General features: G+C 40.3%; 2 protein-coding genes across 8 annotated transcripts in view; one reads left to right on the plus strand and one right to left on the minus strand.

The window, feature by feature from the left end:
• fhod3b (formin homology 2 domain containing 3b) overlaps window positions 1-12,053 on the minus strand; it is an 84,043-nt gene extending 71,990 nt beyond the window's left edge. For all 6 annotated transcript variants that reach the window (XM_068735329.1, XM_068735328.1, XM_068735327.1 and 3 more), the window contains exons 1-2: window positions 11,822-12,053; window positions 5,434-5,540 (exon numbers count right to left, since the gene is read on the minus strand). In XM_068735329.1, the coding sequence (XP_068591430.1) occupies window positions 5,434-5,540; window positions 11,822-11,986 (272 nt within the window). In that variant the 5' untranslated portion in view covers window positions 11,987-12,053. The remainder of the gene's footprint in view (window positions 1-5,433; window positions 5,541-11,821) is intronic.
• An 89-nt stretch (window positions 12,054-12,142) lies between these two features.
• On the plus strand, window positions 12,143-19,030 carry slc6a19b (solute carrier family 6 member 19b). 2 transcript variants are annotated; one of them, XM_068735950.1, is made up of 13 exons: window positions 12,143-13,028; window positions 13,374-13,547; window positions 14,520-14,660; window positions 14,743-14,880; window positions 14,977-15,158; window positions 15,241-15,351; window positions 15,745-15,857; window positions 15,926-16,054; window positions 16,170-16,326; window positions 16,448-16,652; window positions 16,734-16,893; window positions 17,088-17,250; window positions 17,371-19,030. In XM_068735950.1, the coding sequence occupies exons 2-13, from the start codon at window positions 13,391-13,393 to the stop codon at window positions 17,533-17,535; spliced, it is 1,821 nt and encodes a 606-aa protein (XP_068592051.1). In that variant the 5' UTR covers window positions 12,143-13,028; window positions 13,374-13,390; the 3' UTR covers window positions 17,536-19,030. The 2 variants fall into 2 exon arrangements, with proteins under 2 accessions (XP_068592051.1, XP_068592050.1); XM_068735949.1 differs by lacking the exon at window positions 12,143-13,028 and having other exon boundaries at window positions 13,349-13,547.
• The last annotated feature ends 130 nt before the right edge of the window (window positions 19,031-19,160 follow it).

The following is a 19,160-nucleotide window of genomic DNA, read 5'->3' on the forward strand; positions in this document are numbered from 1 at the left end:
AGCGGCAACAGTTTGCATGAAAAGACCAAAACCAAGTGCAACACTGTGAGTCATTGATGTGTTTTTAATAGTTTTTGGACAATAAAGTATATCGACAGTTAGAAAATACAGATTACTATCAGCATAATGGATAATGTCTGCCTGTGTTTGCATCTTAAATGTAATCAAAGATATAACAACATTAGAGGAAAATAATGACTCAGATCGTTTGTGTGTCCTCTCAATTAATGTGACAGAGAAATGACATTTCAATCCTACGTTTAAAATTTTGGTGGTGGGGGCAACCTTTTTGTTTACATTTTGGATCACAGATTGTGCCTTCAACCTCCCGACTAGCTAAAGAAGCACAGAACAAACCCGGAAGACACAACTGTGGACAACAGCACAGCAGGTAGAGTTTCACAACAACCCCCCTCCTAATTCGGCTCTCTGACAAATAAGCTTTTATGCCGCCTGCACAAAGGCTGAGTGATTGTTCAGACTGGCACAGCGCCAGCAACAGACTGCTACTCTTAGTGACAATCAGGCAGCAGTGGGTATGACACAGAGAGAAAAAAAGCCTATCAGCACAGAAGGCAAGTCACACTGCAGCCTCACCATAAACAAGCAGCATTACTGCACAACCAATCCAGACAGACATACTGACATCTTTCTTGCCTTGATCAGTCAGTGGAAGACTGCACTGACACACAAGCAGATTACATGGCAGAGGAGCTCTGTATATGCTCACTATTTATCAAATATATTATCCAGCAACAAGCAGGGGTGACACAGGAGCAACATCTGTCAACACGGACCTTCAGTGGTGAGATGAGACAGCAAACCAGAACTTAATCCTCTGTGATGCTGTTGAGGCGAATGGGTAACCAGATCCATTTTGTCACGAAAGTCTGCTTTCTCTCTGCTCGGCTGCAACAGTATCCCCGTGCTTAACCAAGACCTGAGGCTACACAGGCCAACATGCTCATTATCAAATTAAACAAACACGCATGGTATATAAGTGAGGTTTTCAAACCCCCTCACCAATTAAACATGAAAATTGGACACTCCTTCAGATAGTGCTGCAGGCCTGTAAAGGGTGGAGCTCAAAGTTAGAGAAATAATAATAATTATAAAGAATGTCAGCCGAATAACAAATTGGCTACATGGTGGGATATGATACCTAGTGAATTCCCTGGTCCCCTTTTGGTCTTATGTGCCAGAATGTTCTGGTTTCTTCTAGCGGTGGTACTGTATAATCAACTCAAGCCAAGCGCATATTAAATCTGATTCATCATTTGCAACATCATGCTACTGAAATACCTCTGTTGCGACCATTTGAATAACCATGACGATTCTTAATAATCTCATGAAATGAATAAACTTGACCATTACCCAAAACAATTGCTTCTTACTTACGTCTTACTTCCTGACCATTACCCAAAGCAATTGTTCTAAATTAGATGGCTTTATAAGGGATTAAATGAAAACATATGGTCATTTTTATTCATTCTGTACATGAAAAGAGGCAGTGCACTATAAATCTTTTTACTTAATAGCATAAATCTGCTATTCATCATCATCACTTATCAAATGTTTCAAACAGGAATGCAGTTGTGGAAACATAACAACTATACCTGCCAATTAGATACCCCATATTATTTTCTTCTCTATTCATCTCCAATCTCGCGTCACTGCTCTGTCCTACAGCACCCTCATAAAGCGCCGTCTTAATCCTAATACCCAGAGCAGCTGCAACTGGAGCGGTGGATAACCTGCCAGCTCCATGCTCTCTGGCTTCAGCTAAGGGAGCATTACTGGCACTGTTTATAAAACAACTCAAAATGTGTACCCACAGAAGGTGAACACACAAACTTTGGATCCAGTAAAGCCAGTACCTCTCCTCAAAGACCAATTAATGCCAGACAAGAAGGCCACACGGAGGTCTACTGACTCAGCACTTCTTGTTGAACACCCCTGCTGTCCTGCAACAGTGTCTACAGAGGGACCCGCAGAGTCTGAATGAGCCAGGGTGGGTAAGGAGGTTGAAGAATCTATCTACAGGCCTGCTTCACTAACCATTGACCAAGTCTCACACTCAAGACATGCACACATGCACACACAACCACATACACACTGAGCAATCACAAAGCGGTTCCATTCTGTTAATAATACCTTACTGCTCCACAAACACAGAAGAGGCATCGGGTATTGTATTTCCCTCCTTTAAGTTTAAGCTGTACTGTGTTTGAAAATTCCTCTGCTTCTTTTCAAATGCACTTTTTTCTCCTCAAATAAAAATGGTGTGTGCTGTGTGAGTGTCTAACAAACATGTCCAAGTGGGTCTGAAAAAAAATGAAAATATTGAAAACAGAGCTATGAAAAAAGATGATCAGAAACTCTGAATAGTTGAGGCAAGAACAGTTGGATTTTAATAGGCTTGACTTCTAACTGGTTGTTGAACACATCAAGAACACTCAATAAAACAAAGAAAGGCATATTCAGCAAAAAAATTTTGGCTTTCAGATGTGCTTTATATGTACCAGGGCAGTGAAATGCAAAAACGTGTCTTCTTCTGTGCTGTAGGTCAGCTACACATTTCACATGCTGAATCAATTATGACAATTGTTACAGCACTTCATGTTATCTTCCCAAGACAAGTCAGGGAATATGTCCTGGAGGACTTACAACTTCACTAATTATCTGCCAATTGATGTCACAGATTTGATCAAGCCCAATGCATAACTTCACACATGAGTTTGATGTAGACTAACATTTTTCCTACAACATCAGACCCTCATTCCTCAATTCATGTAATCCACAAAAATATTCAAGGGTTATAAATCTGATCCTAACTACGTCCCCCATACTCCATCTCGGCTCAGGGCTACAAATACAGGAAATTGTGGGTACGGGGGTCAATCAATCTATCACAGCTAGAAAACTAAATGACACACTGACTACCTTAAAGTGTGCAGATATGTCTGAGCGCATGCCTGGGCTGTATGACCAGTTAATAACAAAGTGAGACTGTATCAGAGATGCGACAGGGGATTTATGAGTCACAATCGCCTATAGCTGAGCTTCAAACACGGTGTGGAAGTGATTATGGCCCTTAAGCTCCCGTGACATGGATATCTCCTGGCTCTGCAGCGCTCTGTCAGAGGATCATACTTTAATCTGTTTGTAAAGACACTAGGTATGACACAGGCGCCTCAGGAATGTAACCTGTCATTAATATCAATTACAGATGGATTCAACGGCCAATGATCAGGAACTCAGGCAGTATATGCATATAACACTATTCTCTTTCCAAAGGTAGTGGCTGGGCTTAAAGCAAAAACAAGTAATCCAACATTTTGCTTGTTAACTGGAGTTAGTGCGTTAGTGAGTTATTTTGATATCAACTTGTAAAACTCAGACAAAAACGGGGAAATACTCAAATTCTTTTCTGTAGGTTAAATGTTTTGGAGTTGGAGACTGCTGTTGACAGATTTGCAGAATAAAAGGAGGGTGAAAACAAAAGTAAAATGAAACAAGTAAAGGTGAAATGCCTCGTCAGACCTTTTATTAGCTCAATAATCATCATATCAACAACACCGAGCAATGGGGGATGTAATCCTGGGCACATCAGCACCATAAAAAGCCGGCGAGCATAACTGCCCTATTTTTACAAAATAATTGGCTAACCACCTTCACCCCCAGCCTCCTCAGACAACACTGTGTGGGATTAATGACACACATCCATACCAGCCTGTGCCAGCTGGCACGACACAGGCCCTGGCAGGCTCAGTCTTCGACGAGAGAAGAAGTGGACCACTTTAACCTCACAGCTCTCAATAGCCTCCCATAAGCTCCCAACAATTTCAGATGGAACTGGGAAAGGACGGCACGCTCATCGTCCAATAGAAACACCGAGCCAGAGAGCAGCTTATGAATTCCAAGTTAGACAAATAAATCCATACATGTTTGTGGTCCAGCCGACCAGGAGCTCTAATGCCAACCTTTGGTTCGCGATCATCTAAAGTGGGCGGCACATGAATGATATATCAACATACTCCACCGTACATGAAAAAACATATGGAGTCAATAAAGTAACTGGCCAAAGAACATGTATGAAACTGAAATGAAACTAACACTATTTTAAGCTTTTCTCGTCTTCATCCAGGTCTAGGGGTAATTTCAAGACAAAGCCTTATTTAACTACATATTGCCAGGAAACAATGCAGCCAAATTAGAAGTTGAGAGTTGCATGGTGGCGGGTGTACAATTGTAGTTTGGCCACTTCTAATGAGAGCACTGATGACATTCAATTGAGACGAGGGCAATTACTCATGAGACGCGTCTACACCTCATAAGTGGTTTGGATGACATCACTTCTGTCACCGGGCCAGGGAGGCCAGGTATTTTAAGAGACATGAATGGATGAATGCCATGGAAACTTTGAGACATTTGGTCTCTTACAAAAAAGGGCACTAATAATACCACCACAGAACTGATAAAATATATCAAGGACTCATTTTCATCCATACGTCTATGATCAGCATAACCTATGCATAAACACATATTATAATCAATAAATAACATATCCTGCAATGAGATTTGAGATATTTGGTGCCTGATTCACAGATGAATTTGTGAAGTTAATTGGATGAACATTTAATATAAACTTTTTTTTCGACCTGGAATCTCAAAGTGCTGAGAGACCTATGAAACCGAGAGTCCCTAAAATGAGGTAAAGTCCGTCCCCTCGTTTCTTCGACAGACCAAAGCACCTACTGAGAGCAGCTTTTGAACGGGAGAGCTAAATCAGCTGAAGCCCGAAAAAGGGATTAGTTCACTAATTCTTCCTGGAACGAAATGGGTATCATTATGATTCAAATCACTGTAATAGAATCAAATTGGCAAAAGAAATATGGCAAGCAGGATACTTACATGTATCCCCATTTGTCAGGATTTAAATAAAGACTGTATCATTTGCCTCTTATCTTGCCTAAATGTTTATGTCTCTCTATCGAAAAACAGATTATATTGATAATGTCTGGCTTTTAAGGCAGATAAATATGTTGGGTGTTTTTAAAAGTCAGATTGTTGTAATAAAAAAAACGTTCAAGTGAGTTACTCTTGAATAACACATTTGTATTTCTGGTTCATAAAAGCACATTTGAACACTACAACATGAACAATCTAGACCTGGACAATCAGAGCCTGGCAAGTAACGTACATTATCAACCTGCAGTGCCATGCTTGTTATGTTTTCAATCTGAATCTTGGAAGTGCAAAGAATATATGACCAACTTTAGTGCCGTGACAAGAGAATGTTTTTCATTTCAGCAATTGTTTGCTTTTGTTTGGTGATAGTGAAGGTAAGCTAAGAGAGAGAGAGAGAGAGAGAGAGAGAGAGAGAGAGAGAGAGAGAGAGAGAGAGAGAGTCAGAGGTGATCGTTATCTTACCCTCCTTCCTCCTGAAATCCCTCCAGTTCATCTCTCTGCTCGGCCAGAGTAGACTCCAGGTCCAGGTAGCTTCCATTATGGGACAGCTGAAGGGCACAGTCATCAGGCTAGATCAGAGGGAGACAAAGTTAAACACTGATCTGTCTTCAACCCTCTAAAGATCATTTCATTTACACTTTACACATGCAAAGAATACTACACATTAAGTACTGTAGTAGATTCATGAGTTCATGGTCAGTTGAGGCTCAGATGAGGCCAATGGCCTGCTATACCAAACACTGCACCTATCTGATCAGTCCAGAACCTACACATCAGCTAAACAAGGTAAAATAAGGCCGATTTGGAGACTCAATGGCTTGTTACAACCAGCTGCAAGGAGACAATCCTTCTATACATATTGCTCTGGAAAGGTTGGTTTGCTGCTTCTGTGAAACAGAAGAATGAAAGTGTTAAATGTCTATTTTTCAAGCAAAATATTCGTTCATAACCACATGCATAACAATCACGATGGGGTAAGACTTTGATTCTTTAAATGACAACTTCAGCAACAACAATACTGCTCATGTCGAAACAATATATTTTTAGTTATGGTCGTATGCAAAACATAACAACTTTGTTCTTTTTTTATGGGTCAATGGGCAAATGCAGAGTGTATTTGAGGTTTATGTCTAGTCTTCTGTGGACCATAGAAAGTTATTTTATCAGCTCCAGTCAGCACGCTACAATGACAAGCAGGGCAAGGTTGGAGAGAAGTCATGCAGATCTGGAGCAGTTTGGCAGTCTGGTGCCTCTTATCTGTCTGCTCTCCTGTCTGATAAACTATCATGACACGAGATGATTTTGCAGAGGAGGTATGATTTGTCTGGTCGTGAATGGTTGTCAACAGCTGACTGTGGTCAAGGAGATGAGGAATTAGTTCTGTGTCTGTTCACTTGTCTGGCTGACCTCCAAATTGGAGATATTAACCTATTTATATTCCGTGGCTGTCAGCTCCACAGGACAGCGGCTCCAACGGTGAAGCAGAGGACGGGAAAACAAATACCATTACGGGAGGGAGGACATATGACTTGAGTGAGGAGAATGGCACTGCTCTGCTCCATCAACAGCCAGCATATCTAAAACAACCTCACATTGAGGGCTTTGTAAGATAGCAAAGACTATGATACACTTTCATAAATTACCATTTACAATCCCAAAAGCAGTTTGCTATATTATTTTCTCTTAAAAGAAGAGCAACGCATGTAAACATATGATTTTTAAATTAGAGCGGTTATTGCCAGGTCTGATGCAGTTCAATTTCCTCCCACATATGACAGTAACTTAATTGAACGTGAAGGGAAAAGGCTGGGAAAGACATTATGGGTCTGATGGCTTTGATCTGTTAAGCCACTCTGTTTGTATAACTGCACTACAGCACTCAAGGACTGTGTCATATTTGAGAAGTGAAACAAAACATGTGGTTGGTTAGGATAACTCTTACGCTTTCTCCAACTCCCTGACTATGAGCTGTCTTGTTGGTTTTCCATGTATGGTAAACCAAATGATTATCGGGAATATAATAGTGGGGGAGGTTATAGGGCTGAACATCTTCATTCTGAGAGACCAGAGATGAGGCGAAGCACAGTTAACATACACAGAAAACTTCAATTGCTCAGTAAATCCTATTGTATCTAAGACAGTGATAAGCTTTAGTTAGATCGTTGATGTTCTTGCAGTAAGGCGGACTGACAGATAAAAAGAGACACAGACAGAGAGAACGGTAGAGAGGAAGGCTAACAAACAAAGCTATACTGTATACAAGCAGAGGAGGGAGGCAAGTGCTTCTCCAGATTAAAGGACAGATTCTGGACAGACAGGAAATCCAGGCATGTGGAACAAAGTTAGGCTCACAATTTCTATGTCGATGGACTGTGATGCCTTTAAAAAATAATGGGTGTGACAGTAATATGAAATGTAGCATGAAGGAGAAGACACGCTAATTTATATACTCTGAAAGCAAGAAAAAGTTGTTATTTTACTGATTGTCTGCTTTTTGTCTCCCTAATGTCTAAATCACAGGAGAGGTTGTCCTCAATGTCCAAAATGTTCGTGGATTAATATGTTCATTCAACCATTTTTCACTCACATATATTGGGTGTTAATCAATAGGGTGTTTTTTGATTTATTTCAATGTGGCTTTGTGGGCATGGGTGTTTCAGAAAAACAATGTTGCTAAAGCATCAAAATATTAAAAAGTACACAATAATATAAAATGAGTGATGTACTGCACTTGCCAGCAATTTGTTGTTAATTTAACCATCTGGGACAATTTCCATTGAAAGCAATCTAAGATTTCTAGTCACTAATCTTTAGGTTGTCTCTTCAATGGGTTCTCCATCACTGCTCTAACGAATCACTTCTTCTTCTTCTTCTTTTTATTATTCAAAATAAAACTCTGTTGCTGCTTCTGCAAGCAGAAAACTTACCACTTATACTACCGAGAAAAATATATTAAAAATGTTTTTATGAAGTGAGAGCACATGCTGTCACTTTACGAAGAAAAAAAGGTGTATCATTACAATATATTTTTTTACTCTTATTACGTTTTAGAATTCCTTAAATTCTACTTTAAGCACCGTTAGCGTTCGTTAATTGGATAAAAGGGAAAAACGATGTTGTTCTCTTAAAGCTTTACGCTCTGTATCACAACCTGAAATAGACAAAACATTGGGCTGAATTTGCAGCTGTAACCAGTAATCAGCTGAACCATGAAATGCCTTTCCCCACACAAGGTTTTGACTCGCAGACCAAATGCGGAAAAGTCAAAGTGAACCATGCAAGTCTGCCATTAATCAGTCAATATCTGTACATCCATGTACTCATCCATGTATCCATCCTCTAACCAGTGGCTCTTCAGATTTTCATTATATAATCAACCTGGATTACTGATTACAAGTCTTGCCATGTGCAGGTTAATGCACAAACGGCCCTTAATCCAAGAACAGTGCTCCCAGATTATCAGTAGAGGCCTTCTTAGCTGTCCCCCGTCTAGGACTTGAACCCACAGTGGCCTGTGATGGCCAAGTCCAGAGAGGTAACCACAAGTGCTCTGCTCACACACTGAGGTCTGGCCTCTCCCTTCAACCACCATACTGTGGTCCACTGACCAGGGAAGCAGTTAAGACAGAAAGAGCTAAAAATAAACACTATGCAATTTCCAATTTAAAACTACTATCTCACTCCAAAACTCTTTGGAATGAAAAAACGAATACTGTGTGCAAGTTGCACATTGGAAGCTCAATAGCCCAGCAACATTGACTTTTACGTAGTTTTACAAACGTTAACTGTGGGTTAGCTAAATTCACACATTTTTGTCTACACTGGGCCCAAAATTAAACAAGATGAATTACACTTAAAAGTTTGTTTGATAAAGGTGAAGATGGTATTTGTGGTCTTTCTGTGAAGGCAAGTGATTAAAAACACATTAAAACACACTTGATGCATGAAAGAGAAAACCACAACAGTAATCCTCTGTCAAGCATGCGGAAGATGAGCCTGTCCACCGACGCTGCATTCTTCTGAACGGAGCCCTCTGCTGAGACAACCCTTCAAAATGCAGAGACCAGCAAAACCTCAACTCTGCATAACAATGCGCAAAATAATTCAAAAGAGCTCTGACAGGCATGAAGGAGGAACCTGTATTTTACAGCATTTAACATAACTTCTCATTATGGGACTCTGTAATTTTTTTGGGGGGAAAAAAATGTGGCCCAAAAATTGAAATCAGTAAAGTGAGAGAGTCCATTCTCCAAGACTTAGCCACATTTTCCCTCCCTTGAACGCTGCTTTGCAATCAGATGCCAGGCCTCAAGGCCACCAAGCCACAAACTACAAAACATTGACAGAGAAGAAAGCATGTGAAGGACTATTGATCTATTGATTTACGATGACATTACAAGTAGATCTGGAATAACTCCAGCTGATGTTGAAGAGCCTGGTCACTTTGTCATCTGACAAGGACAATGCATTATTCATGACAGAATAGACGGGCTGAGTCAGGTGATGACTCGTCATACTTTCTATCCACAGAAGACACAGAAAAGTTTGAATATTTGAATGACCATTAAAGCCCTCAAAATATTCAACAGTGTTACTGCAATGACAATAAATTGCATACTACATTTAACGACATGGTGGCAGCGCATTTTCCGAAAGGAAACGGGGTGAAGAACTGACTTCAAAGTGTGTCTGCTGTCCTGACAAATCTGTTGTTGCTAGACAACAAGCATTTATGGTTTAAATCCTCATCGCTATAAAACATAATCCTTGGTCATAAGGGCTTTTGATGTTTAAACCTCACAAACAGTTAATCGTACTTGATGTTTGACTTTGAACAGCAGCATAGCCCGTGTGCCGTCCCATGTACGAACCAGTCCAACACACATGTATAAACAAAAAACACTCACACACACACGTACAGATCACCCCTCTTGAGACTGCAGACTGAAACTGACAGGAACAGCCCAGAGACAGCATATGCTAGCTGTTTTGACTCCCTCGACACCATGTGTTCGCAGCGTGCTATTTATACCAGATTGACCTGCGCCATAGAGACGGAGCTCAAAGACAACAGATTTGCTATCGAATGCATGTACATGTACAGGGTCACGGCAAAGTCGCTTCTTCACACTTTTGAGGGTTTGAATCACAGAACTCAATGCGGTCACAGTCTTGTCATCCACCTGAATGTAATTCTTTATAAAAAAAGCACCAGGGCTGCTCCTTCAAGTTACTGCCGACCACAAATGCCCATGTGACCAAATCTCCCTAACCCAGCGCTGCTGAGCCTATACCACTGGTACTCCCTCTCTGTCTAGTTTGTGGTGCAGCTGGCCTACTGTTAAACTGAGACCAGTCGACTGTGCAATGTACATCAGCTCTTTGTTTGTGTTTTTAATTCTGCCCACTTCCCTCTCCTCTCTCAAACAGTGGAAAGCGTTCCCATCCCATCCTGCTGGTCAGAGTGAGTTGGCTGTAGAATGAGAGCCAGGCTTGTGGTGATCCACAGCATCCTGAGGCTTCCATGACTTATCTTACCAGCTCTGCTCAAACAAGATGGAGTACCATTGATCTGACAGAATGAAGAAAGACCCTAATTAACTTTCTATTTACATGACTTCCCAACCAGACTAAGATGCATGCTTAATAAAACACTCAACCTCACATCCTATGGCCCCTTTGCTTTGTTTAAATTTGAATGCCAGTAGATGAGGCCTTTAGAAAAGGTGTTTGGATGCACATAGTGTAATCAGAAGGCAGAAACTGGCATTTCTCAAAAGAATTAGCCTTCAGAGGCCTCTAAAACAAAAATAATTGAAAAAGGGCTTCAGGTTTACATTATTTGTCACTGGATTTCTTTAGGAAACATAAACAGGGCAATTTACACCATGCCAAAGAGGAACATTCAGCTATTTTGAGCTGCTTGAAACTGGCTGTGCAGTTGTGGATTTTGGGAAGGCCAACTCTTGCAACCAAAACAGACATAATGCAGCTGACAAAACACAACAAGGTAGAGAGGCACTGTAAAATGCATTCTGCTTCTGACTAAAGAAAATATGAGAGAATATGCCATGAAGGCAAGATGCCAAATCAAAACATGTTGTTTTTTCACACAGATTCAGAAGCTGCGTTGAGATCAGATTCAGATCAGCAAATTTAAATCCCCAGATCTAGAACAATCCGGGTGGGGAATTACCCTCTCCAATCCATCAACAACTGACCAACTGGGCATTTGACCCCCCTACTCTATTTGGGGCTTTGTAGCAACAATAGCAGAAGTGGTTTCCTAAATAAACTTCAAACTCGTAGTTAAGCCAAGAGACAACCAATTGAAAGTTGATGGAAGGTTAAAAGTGAACAATGATATTAATTGAGTAAACCACCGTTGTATTATCTGTTTCCCTTTTTGTTTATTTTCTCTTACACAAAATGACTGTAACAAAACGTTTCAAAGTTTCAAAAGATCTCTCTGAATCTAGCTAATGGGTGGTAATAGAACAGGTCAAACTGAGGGGATTGGTGTTGTGGTTGAGGTAAACATTAACAGATCCCTGCTCCTCAGCCAAATAATGGATGTCTAAATCATTCCAACATCACTTGCCACCGGATACTTCATAATGTCATATTACAGGCCTATCTTACTGTGCATGCAATCATTGTTTAAAGCACGTTGATGCTCCATCAGTCACCGGCTCTATCAATGGTCCTTTAGGTTTGTTTAGTATAACCCCACCAACATGTTCAAGCTAATAATTAATGTAGGATGCTGTAGGTGTTAACTTTTCTCTGAGCTCATTGAAAGAGACATGAAGAAAAACATCATCAACAGATTAATAAGTATACTGCATACCTTCTGCGGGGCTTTTAGCAGCCTGTGGACTCCAGCAATCTGATTTATCAGAGGAATCTCTTCCCTGAAAGTGTACAGAGGTGGCCGGGTGGGCTCGGGGAAGTTGGTGCTGTTAAATGGATCAGTGTCATCTAAGAACTGCACCCTGCACACAAACGTAGCCATGATGTATCCATGCAAGGCGATTTTGGATGAGGAAAATAGTGGATGCGACACCACAGCCTCTGACAGACAGGCAACCCTCCCCCCCACCCCCCCACCCCTCTCCCGCCCCCAGGCAGCGAACTACCGGCAGGTCTTCTGCAGTAGCAAAACCCTGCACCCTCTGTTATCCTTGGACCTTCTCCATTCGCTTCCCGCAGCGCAGAGGATCAGGACAGTGTGCACAACAGTCCAGAAGTAAAGATCCAGGGTACCTCGTTGAGAGATACGGTCAGTCAGTGCGGTGCGGAAATGAGCGGGGCGGCGGTATCCAAGGGCATTGTGGGCGTTAGAGGTGCTGAGGCAGACTGCGGACGGGACTGCCACACTTGGTCGCCTGGTCTGTGAGAGCGATGGGAAGCGGCTCCCTCCTCCAGCATAAACTCTGCCAGGGGGACACAGCGGCCAGACCTCAGCCGGCCGACTCAGCTCATGTTACAGGCGCAATGGCGGCCTCCAGCGGCGAGTATGACAAGTACACACAAAACCGAAACGTTGCACCGACCTGGCATTGACTCAACTATGCAGCGTGCGGTACAATCAACTAAAACTGACAACATATTGTGGCTAGATAGATGGCATATAACAAATATATATAGAGCTTCTTCATATAGCTGAATAAAAGAATATTCAAACCGACAGACTGGTAGATAGCGTAACAGTTTATCCTGCAAAGACAGATGAAATGCCATAATTCTAGAGATTTTGATAATCTCAAAGTAAATGCATACCAAACATAAATAAGAAGTACATAAAAAACAACAATTTGTTATTAACACGCCACAATGTAGTTGGAAGTGTTTATGTATTTGTCATAAAGGATATATGGCACAACTCTCCTTGTAAAGCGTCCATGAACAGTGAATGAATGATTGACAATATAGTTAGAATATGATCTGTGAACTATTTCCTATATGTATTAATTAACTGTGCAATGATAAATACTTCTCTCTCCATGGAAAATGAGCAAACTCCATCTGCTGACTAAAGCCGTAAAGGCTGACAGGTAGGAAATGTTTGTATTGTAACACACTATTTACTGTGTTTTCAATTATTGCTTAACTGCACCATACAATAAGTCATATACAAAAATGTTCCTCCAGTAAACCTCAGTGATTGACCCTTTCAAATCAGATAAGACTAGTTATGTGTGTTCTTCAGCTTATGCTCCAAAGGCTGCACACGTTCTCTGACGCTGCAGCCTAGTCAATCTATTACAGAGGTCCAGTACATATGCAAGGATCTTATAGTGCGAGCCACAATTTGCATTCCAGAACTGCACAGTGCAGTAGTGTATCACTACAATACTACAGTGTCTGACTGATCATGAAGTTAAAACTCCCCAATCCAGGCCTGGAGGACAGGATAATGTCCCATCAGCAGCTGGACAGGCTGGAGGAGGAAGAAGCTGGAGACAGACCGAAATGGGACAACAAGGCCCAGTACATGCTGACCTGTGTTGGGTTTTGTGTGGGCCTCGGAAATGTTTGGCGCTTTCCCTACCTGTGTCAGAGTCATGGAGGAGGCAAGTGATGCTTTCATGGTTTACTGCACTTATTCCAAATTTGACTATTTACAATAACACTGGGCAGAAGAAGAAAAAAATGTGCATGTCATTATATACCATCCAGACCAACTGGAAGAGTTCAGGAGAACGTATACTCCCAGACGTCTTTGTTAACATTTCATTCACAGGCATCAGGCAGGTATCTGTCTGCCTGATATGTCATCAACAATGCATTTTAGATGACCTGTTGAAGAAGGTTTGGTTTATTCCTAAAGCCAGAAGACATGTGACAGCCAAATAAAAAGGGAAAGACATTTTACTTTGTGGCCTAGACTGATAAATGCACATTTCTTTGTAGTATTTGGGAACTGTTGGTCAGCCATGGAGTTTTTTCCCCCTTTCATTCCATTTGCTTGTATTTGTTTTTATGTTTTTGTGAGCAATGTTTTAGGGTTAGGGTTAGGGGGTTAGGGTCATTGTTGTTATGTATGTGAATGAATTGTTTGCTGTGATTTTTTGTTTGCAAACTAGCTAGCCTCATTTTTCCCCAGGGCCAAATTATTTTTGAATTGGTCTTTATACAGTAGGATAATAGTTGACACCCCTTTCTAAGTTAAGTTACTTAACACTATCACAATACCACTGATCCATCAATGACTATATCCTTATACTATCTTTCAAACTCTAGATAAAGGAAGCAACTTCTATCACATGAATTCACATCAGCAGTGTAGACTCACTAAGATGGCTTATCGGTCAGATAAGAAAGAAGCATTTTATGCTCTCCAACTGCCAGGAAATCCTTGTAAAGGTCTTACTGTAAAGGCTTGAATGGGCTGTACATTGTATTATGAAGTTAAGTGTATTCACTGTCGGACTTTATCTCTGCATGTACTCACATGTATCCTAAATGATTAACATCCAAGAGATTTACCAAGAGATTTATCATTACCATAACATCATTAACAGTTCCTTCGTTTTTTCCTCCAGGTGCATTTATGATACCATTTCTGATCCTGCTGGTTCTTGAGGGAATCCCACTTCTATATCTTGAGTTTGCAATTGGTCAACGTTTAAGAAGAGGCGGTTTGGGAGTGTGGGCTGCAATTCACCCCTATTTGACTGGCATTGGTGAGAAACGTTTTGTATCATGTTTGCTACAACTGGGGAAAGAGTCCATTGAAAGAACCCCTTTCAAAACATTCATTGGCAGGTATTGCTTCCATGGGTGTATCTCTGACAATCAGTCTCTACTACAACACCATCATTGCCTGGATTCTTTGGTACTTCTTCAACTCATTTCAAGAGCCTCTGCCTTGGAGTCAATGTCCCATGAATGCCAATTTAACAGGTAATGCTACAACCGGTACGGTATTTCTTGCAGAATAAACTTTTGATTTTGGCGTAGCGACACAAGCTGTTAATTCTGTTTGTTGAATTCTGTCAGGCATTGTCTCAGAGTGTAAGAGGAGCTCCCCTGTGGACTATTTCTGGTACAGGGAGACCCTGAACACAACTCCAACGATTGAAGAGGATGGAGGTCTGCAGTGGTGGATACTGTTGTGTCACGTGTGTGCATGGTCTCTGCTCTATATCTGCATCATTCGTGGTATTGAGACAACTGGGAAGGTACAGCACATTCCTTACTACAACAAGAGAGACGATTTGAATTCAGCTAAACAGTAATTGTGTGAATACTTTCTTTACCGAGGCTGTGTATGTGACTTCGACCCTTCCCTACGTGGTGCTGACAATATTTCTGATCAGAGGGTTGACCCTGAAGGGCTCTTTGAATGGAGTCAAGTTCCTCTTCACACCAGATGTGAGTTGCATTTCATTTAAATTAATTTTAGCAGTCACAATGATCTTACTGCAGATAACATATCAGAATGCATTCAATCGATAATACAAATAAAAAGTGTTTTAATATTGTTTAAAAATCAAGGGGGTAACATTATATACTGACATATTTTAAGTAAGGATTAATTATGTTTACATTTTTTCCAAAAAATAAAATTAAAAAATCAGTTTGGGGTGCTTTACCAGTTACCCTCACATATATGATCTTTTATCAAATGTTTTGCTATTTCAGTCCTCTGAAAAGAAGTAATCCACATTAGATGGATCTCATATTATGGCCCTCAGAGGTAGAATATAGCACATGCAGAGCAATAACTAGTTGATCCATAATTGTCCACTGTATTATTTCTTTCAGTTAGCAGAACTGGCAAAGCCATCAACATGGCTCGATGCAGGTGCTCAAGTTTTCTATTCCTTCTCTCTGGCTTTTGGTGGTCTTATTTCCTTCTCCAGCTACAACTCAGTACAGTAAGTTATTTTGTTTTAACTGGTGTCATTTAAAGTTAACTGAAAGTAAAATGGCATTCTTTCTTTAGCAACAACTGTGAACAGGATGCAGTGATCATCTCTATCATCAATGGCATCACCTCTGTCTATGCTGCAACGGTCATTTACACTATAATCGGCTTCAGAGCAACCGAGAGATTTGACAACTGTCTTTCTGGGTACATTGTATCTTTTTCTCTAAATTATACATTTAAACAGCTGATGTATTTTTTTCTACAGCAATACATCGACTGTGAAAAAATGTTTTAACTAAAAAAATGTGTTTTGTTTTAGAAACATCCTAACATTACTAAATGTCTTTGAGCTTCCTGAGGGCGACATCACTGACAGCAACTACAATCAGGTTGTTCAGCATCTTAATGAAACACACCCTGAGGTTATTCAAGAGCTGGATCTTGCAACCTGCAGCTTAAACACTTTTCTTAGTGAGGTAAGATTATTTATGCACCAGAACCTTTCCATTAGCAAAGAAGCTGCTCCTTGTTAGCGAAAAATAAACCAATGTGTATTTTCAAATGATCCTTTGTTGTTTGTGCTTTGTTTGGGTCTAGGGAGTTGAAGGAACTGGTTTAGCCTTCATTGTGTTCACTGAGGCCATCACCAAGATGCCCTTCTCACCGGTGTGGGCCGTCCTTTTCTTCATAATGCTCTTCTGTCTCGGTCTGTCTTCTATGTTTGGTAACATTGAGGGAATTGTAGTGCCACTGCAAGACCTCAAAGTGTTCCCTAAAACATGGCCAAAAGAAGCTGTCACTGGTAACGCCCACATATATTCTTTCAATATACATTAATAGAGACTTCTAGAATATCTGAACAACTTTTTTTGGTTTCCTTCAGGTGTAACGTGCATGTTCTGCTGTCTGGTGGGTCTGATATTTCTCCAAGGCTCAGGGAACTATTGGCTTTCACTCTTTGACACCTATGGAGGATCCATCCCTCTGCTAGTTGTTGCGTTCTGCGAGATGTTCTCAGTTGTGTACATATATGGAATAGACAGGTGATAGAAAAACAAATATTTTACTATAACTGTTTGTTTTTGTCAATTAAAAGATGAGAGAAACAAAATTAGCTCATGGTATCACAAGCATCCCACACTATTTTTGTACCGCCTTTATTAAAGGAGGCTTGTTATTGTCTTAGTTTGTCTACACATTCTTTGACAATGGAGTTTATGTGTCACTTTCCTCTTAGGTTCAATGACGATATAGAGTTCATGATTGGACACAAACCCAACTTCTTCTGGCAGGCATCATGGAGAGTCATCAGCCCACTCATTATGCTTTTCATCTTGGTCTTTTACTTCATCACTAAAGTGTCTGAACAGCTCCTTTACAAAACGTGGGATCCTGAATCGGTAAATATGAATGAATTTTGAGATGATCAAAATCGTCTGAATTATGGATAATGATCTTTTAAAACACGCCGTCATGAACCACTGAAAACTCAAAATATGGCATTTGCTCTGTCTTTGCAGGATAAATTCCCTACACTGGAGGAAAAGCCATATCCAGTCTGGATCAATGTGATCATCTTCATATTGGCAGGGATACCCAGTCTTGCTGTGCCTTTAGTTTGTGTCTGGAAATGTTTAAAGACAAAAAAGAGGGATAAGTTTCATCTCTATAATAACTCTGACTAAATTCAAATGAACAATGAAAGCAAAAAATCCCCAGCCTAATATGGTAGAATCCCCAATTTTTCAAGAAGATTTAGGTAATTGTTATCATGGTTTAATCAACACACTTTTAAAATGGGAGGCACAGCTTTGCTGAAAAGAACTCTCCGTTTTCCTCAGCCACCTGTAACCTGTTTGTTATGGCAAAAAATCTGTGGCATTATATTGTACAGTCCATGTGTTCATGAAATTGTACCATGAGGTGGTCTGTATGGAAGCCAGTTTCTGTATATATACAAAAAAAAAAAAACCTGGATTTTTTTTGTAGAACCCCGCCCCCCCCCCCCACCAAAAAAAAGCCTTTTTTCTTTCTTGTGACTTTTTTTTAAATTTTATGGCGTAAACTGGCTTCCACAGTTCTGCTATTAACCTGTATGAAATTATTTTGTAATTATGCACCGTTTCCTCTAAAATCAAATCTGAAATTAGACAAATTGTCTCATGAATGTGATTTGACGTTGGCTCGTGAATGAGATTTTTTAATGTCTTTCATTTTGAAATGCTACATCAGAATTTCCTGGTTCTCTCTGAGTAACACCATGAGGTGGTCTGTATGGAAGCCAGTTTTTGTATATATACAAAAGAACCCCCCCACCTTACCAAAAAAAAAGCCTTTTTTCTTTCATGTGACTTTTTTTTAATTTTATGGCGTAAACTGGCTTCCACAGTTCTGCTATTAACCTGTATGAAATATCATCTGTTTGCTTTTAGAAACATGGTATACACCATTAGGCACATTATTTGAGGTAAAATGACAAGGCGCTTGCAGTGTGCTCTACATAATCTATTCTTGAAGCTCTATTGCATAGAGACGCTCTAAATCTGGCCTTAAATCTCAGCGGGTGGGCCAGGACAGTTTCTTATAACTTTGGGTGAGACTCAAAACAGTTGCAAAACAGTATACATTTTAAAACAGCCCATAGTAGAGTTCTATCCCTGGTACTGTCGAGGGTTGATCCTTTATGGGATTAACTGTGATTTGACAGCTACAGTTTACTATGTGATTAAACAAATAGCTTTTGACACTGGGTAGAGGTGCTGCCCCAGAAGGAAGCTGACTTTGAGCCATGCGATGAATGAAGATACATCTATCTGTCCAGCTGGGGTCACTATTGTGACATGTTTGAGAAGTGAATCAAATATTGACTAAATCAGATGCATATCTTTTATTTCATGTCTTTAATTCCTCTATTTGCCATTTGTAAAGTAAATTACACTGTGTGTGCTGTATGCCTCTACTCTGTGTTTTCCAGGGAAGAATAATTAATTCTGTATGAATATGATACATATTAAATACAAGACATTTTGAATAGTGTTTTTGGTGAGGAACTCCATACACAATACATGTTTTCTGGAGTAAGTGATGGTTGGTAATTACCGTTTGACTGAAATAACTCAGCAGTTATGTAAACTGTATCACGTAAGGATTTAAAAGGCATCTGTACTATCAAAGTTTTCTCCTGGGCTCCTTATTTATGCCGTGTTGTATTAAAACCAACTGTTATCATCTCTGTTATCAACATCATATCATGCCGCTTTACACAAGGGCTTTTTATTACACAAACAAACCACATTGCTCTAAAAGCTTC

The sequence above is a fragment of the Cebidichthys violaceus genome, unplaced genomic scaffold (assembly GCF_023349555.1).
Source record: "Cebidichthys violaceus isolate CVI_PGR_0920_01 unplaced genomic scaffold, fCebVio1.0.p SCAF_7, whole genome shotgun sequence".
NCBI lineage: Eukaryota > Metazoa > Chordata > Actinopteri > Perciformes > Stichaeidae > Cebidichthys > Cebidichthys violaceus.

Bases quoted from the DNA above. Each gene is read 5' to 3' on its own strand.
- slc6a19b (XM_068735949.1), top strand. From the start codon at position 13,349: ATGAAGTTAAAACTCCCCAATCCAGGCCTGGAGGACAGGATAATGTCC. The intron at 13,548-14,519 runs GCAAGTGATGCT...TTTTTCCTCCAG, and splicing joins GTGTCAGAGTCATGGAGGAG to GTGCATTTATGATACCATTT. The intron at 14,661-14,742 runs GTGAGAAACGTT...ATTCATTGGCAG, and splicing joins CCCCTATTTGACTGGCATTG to GTATTGCTTCCATGGGTGTA.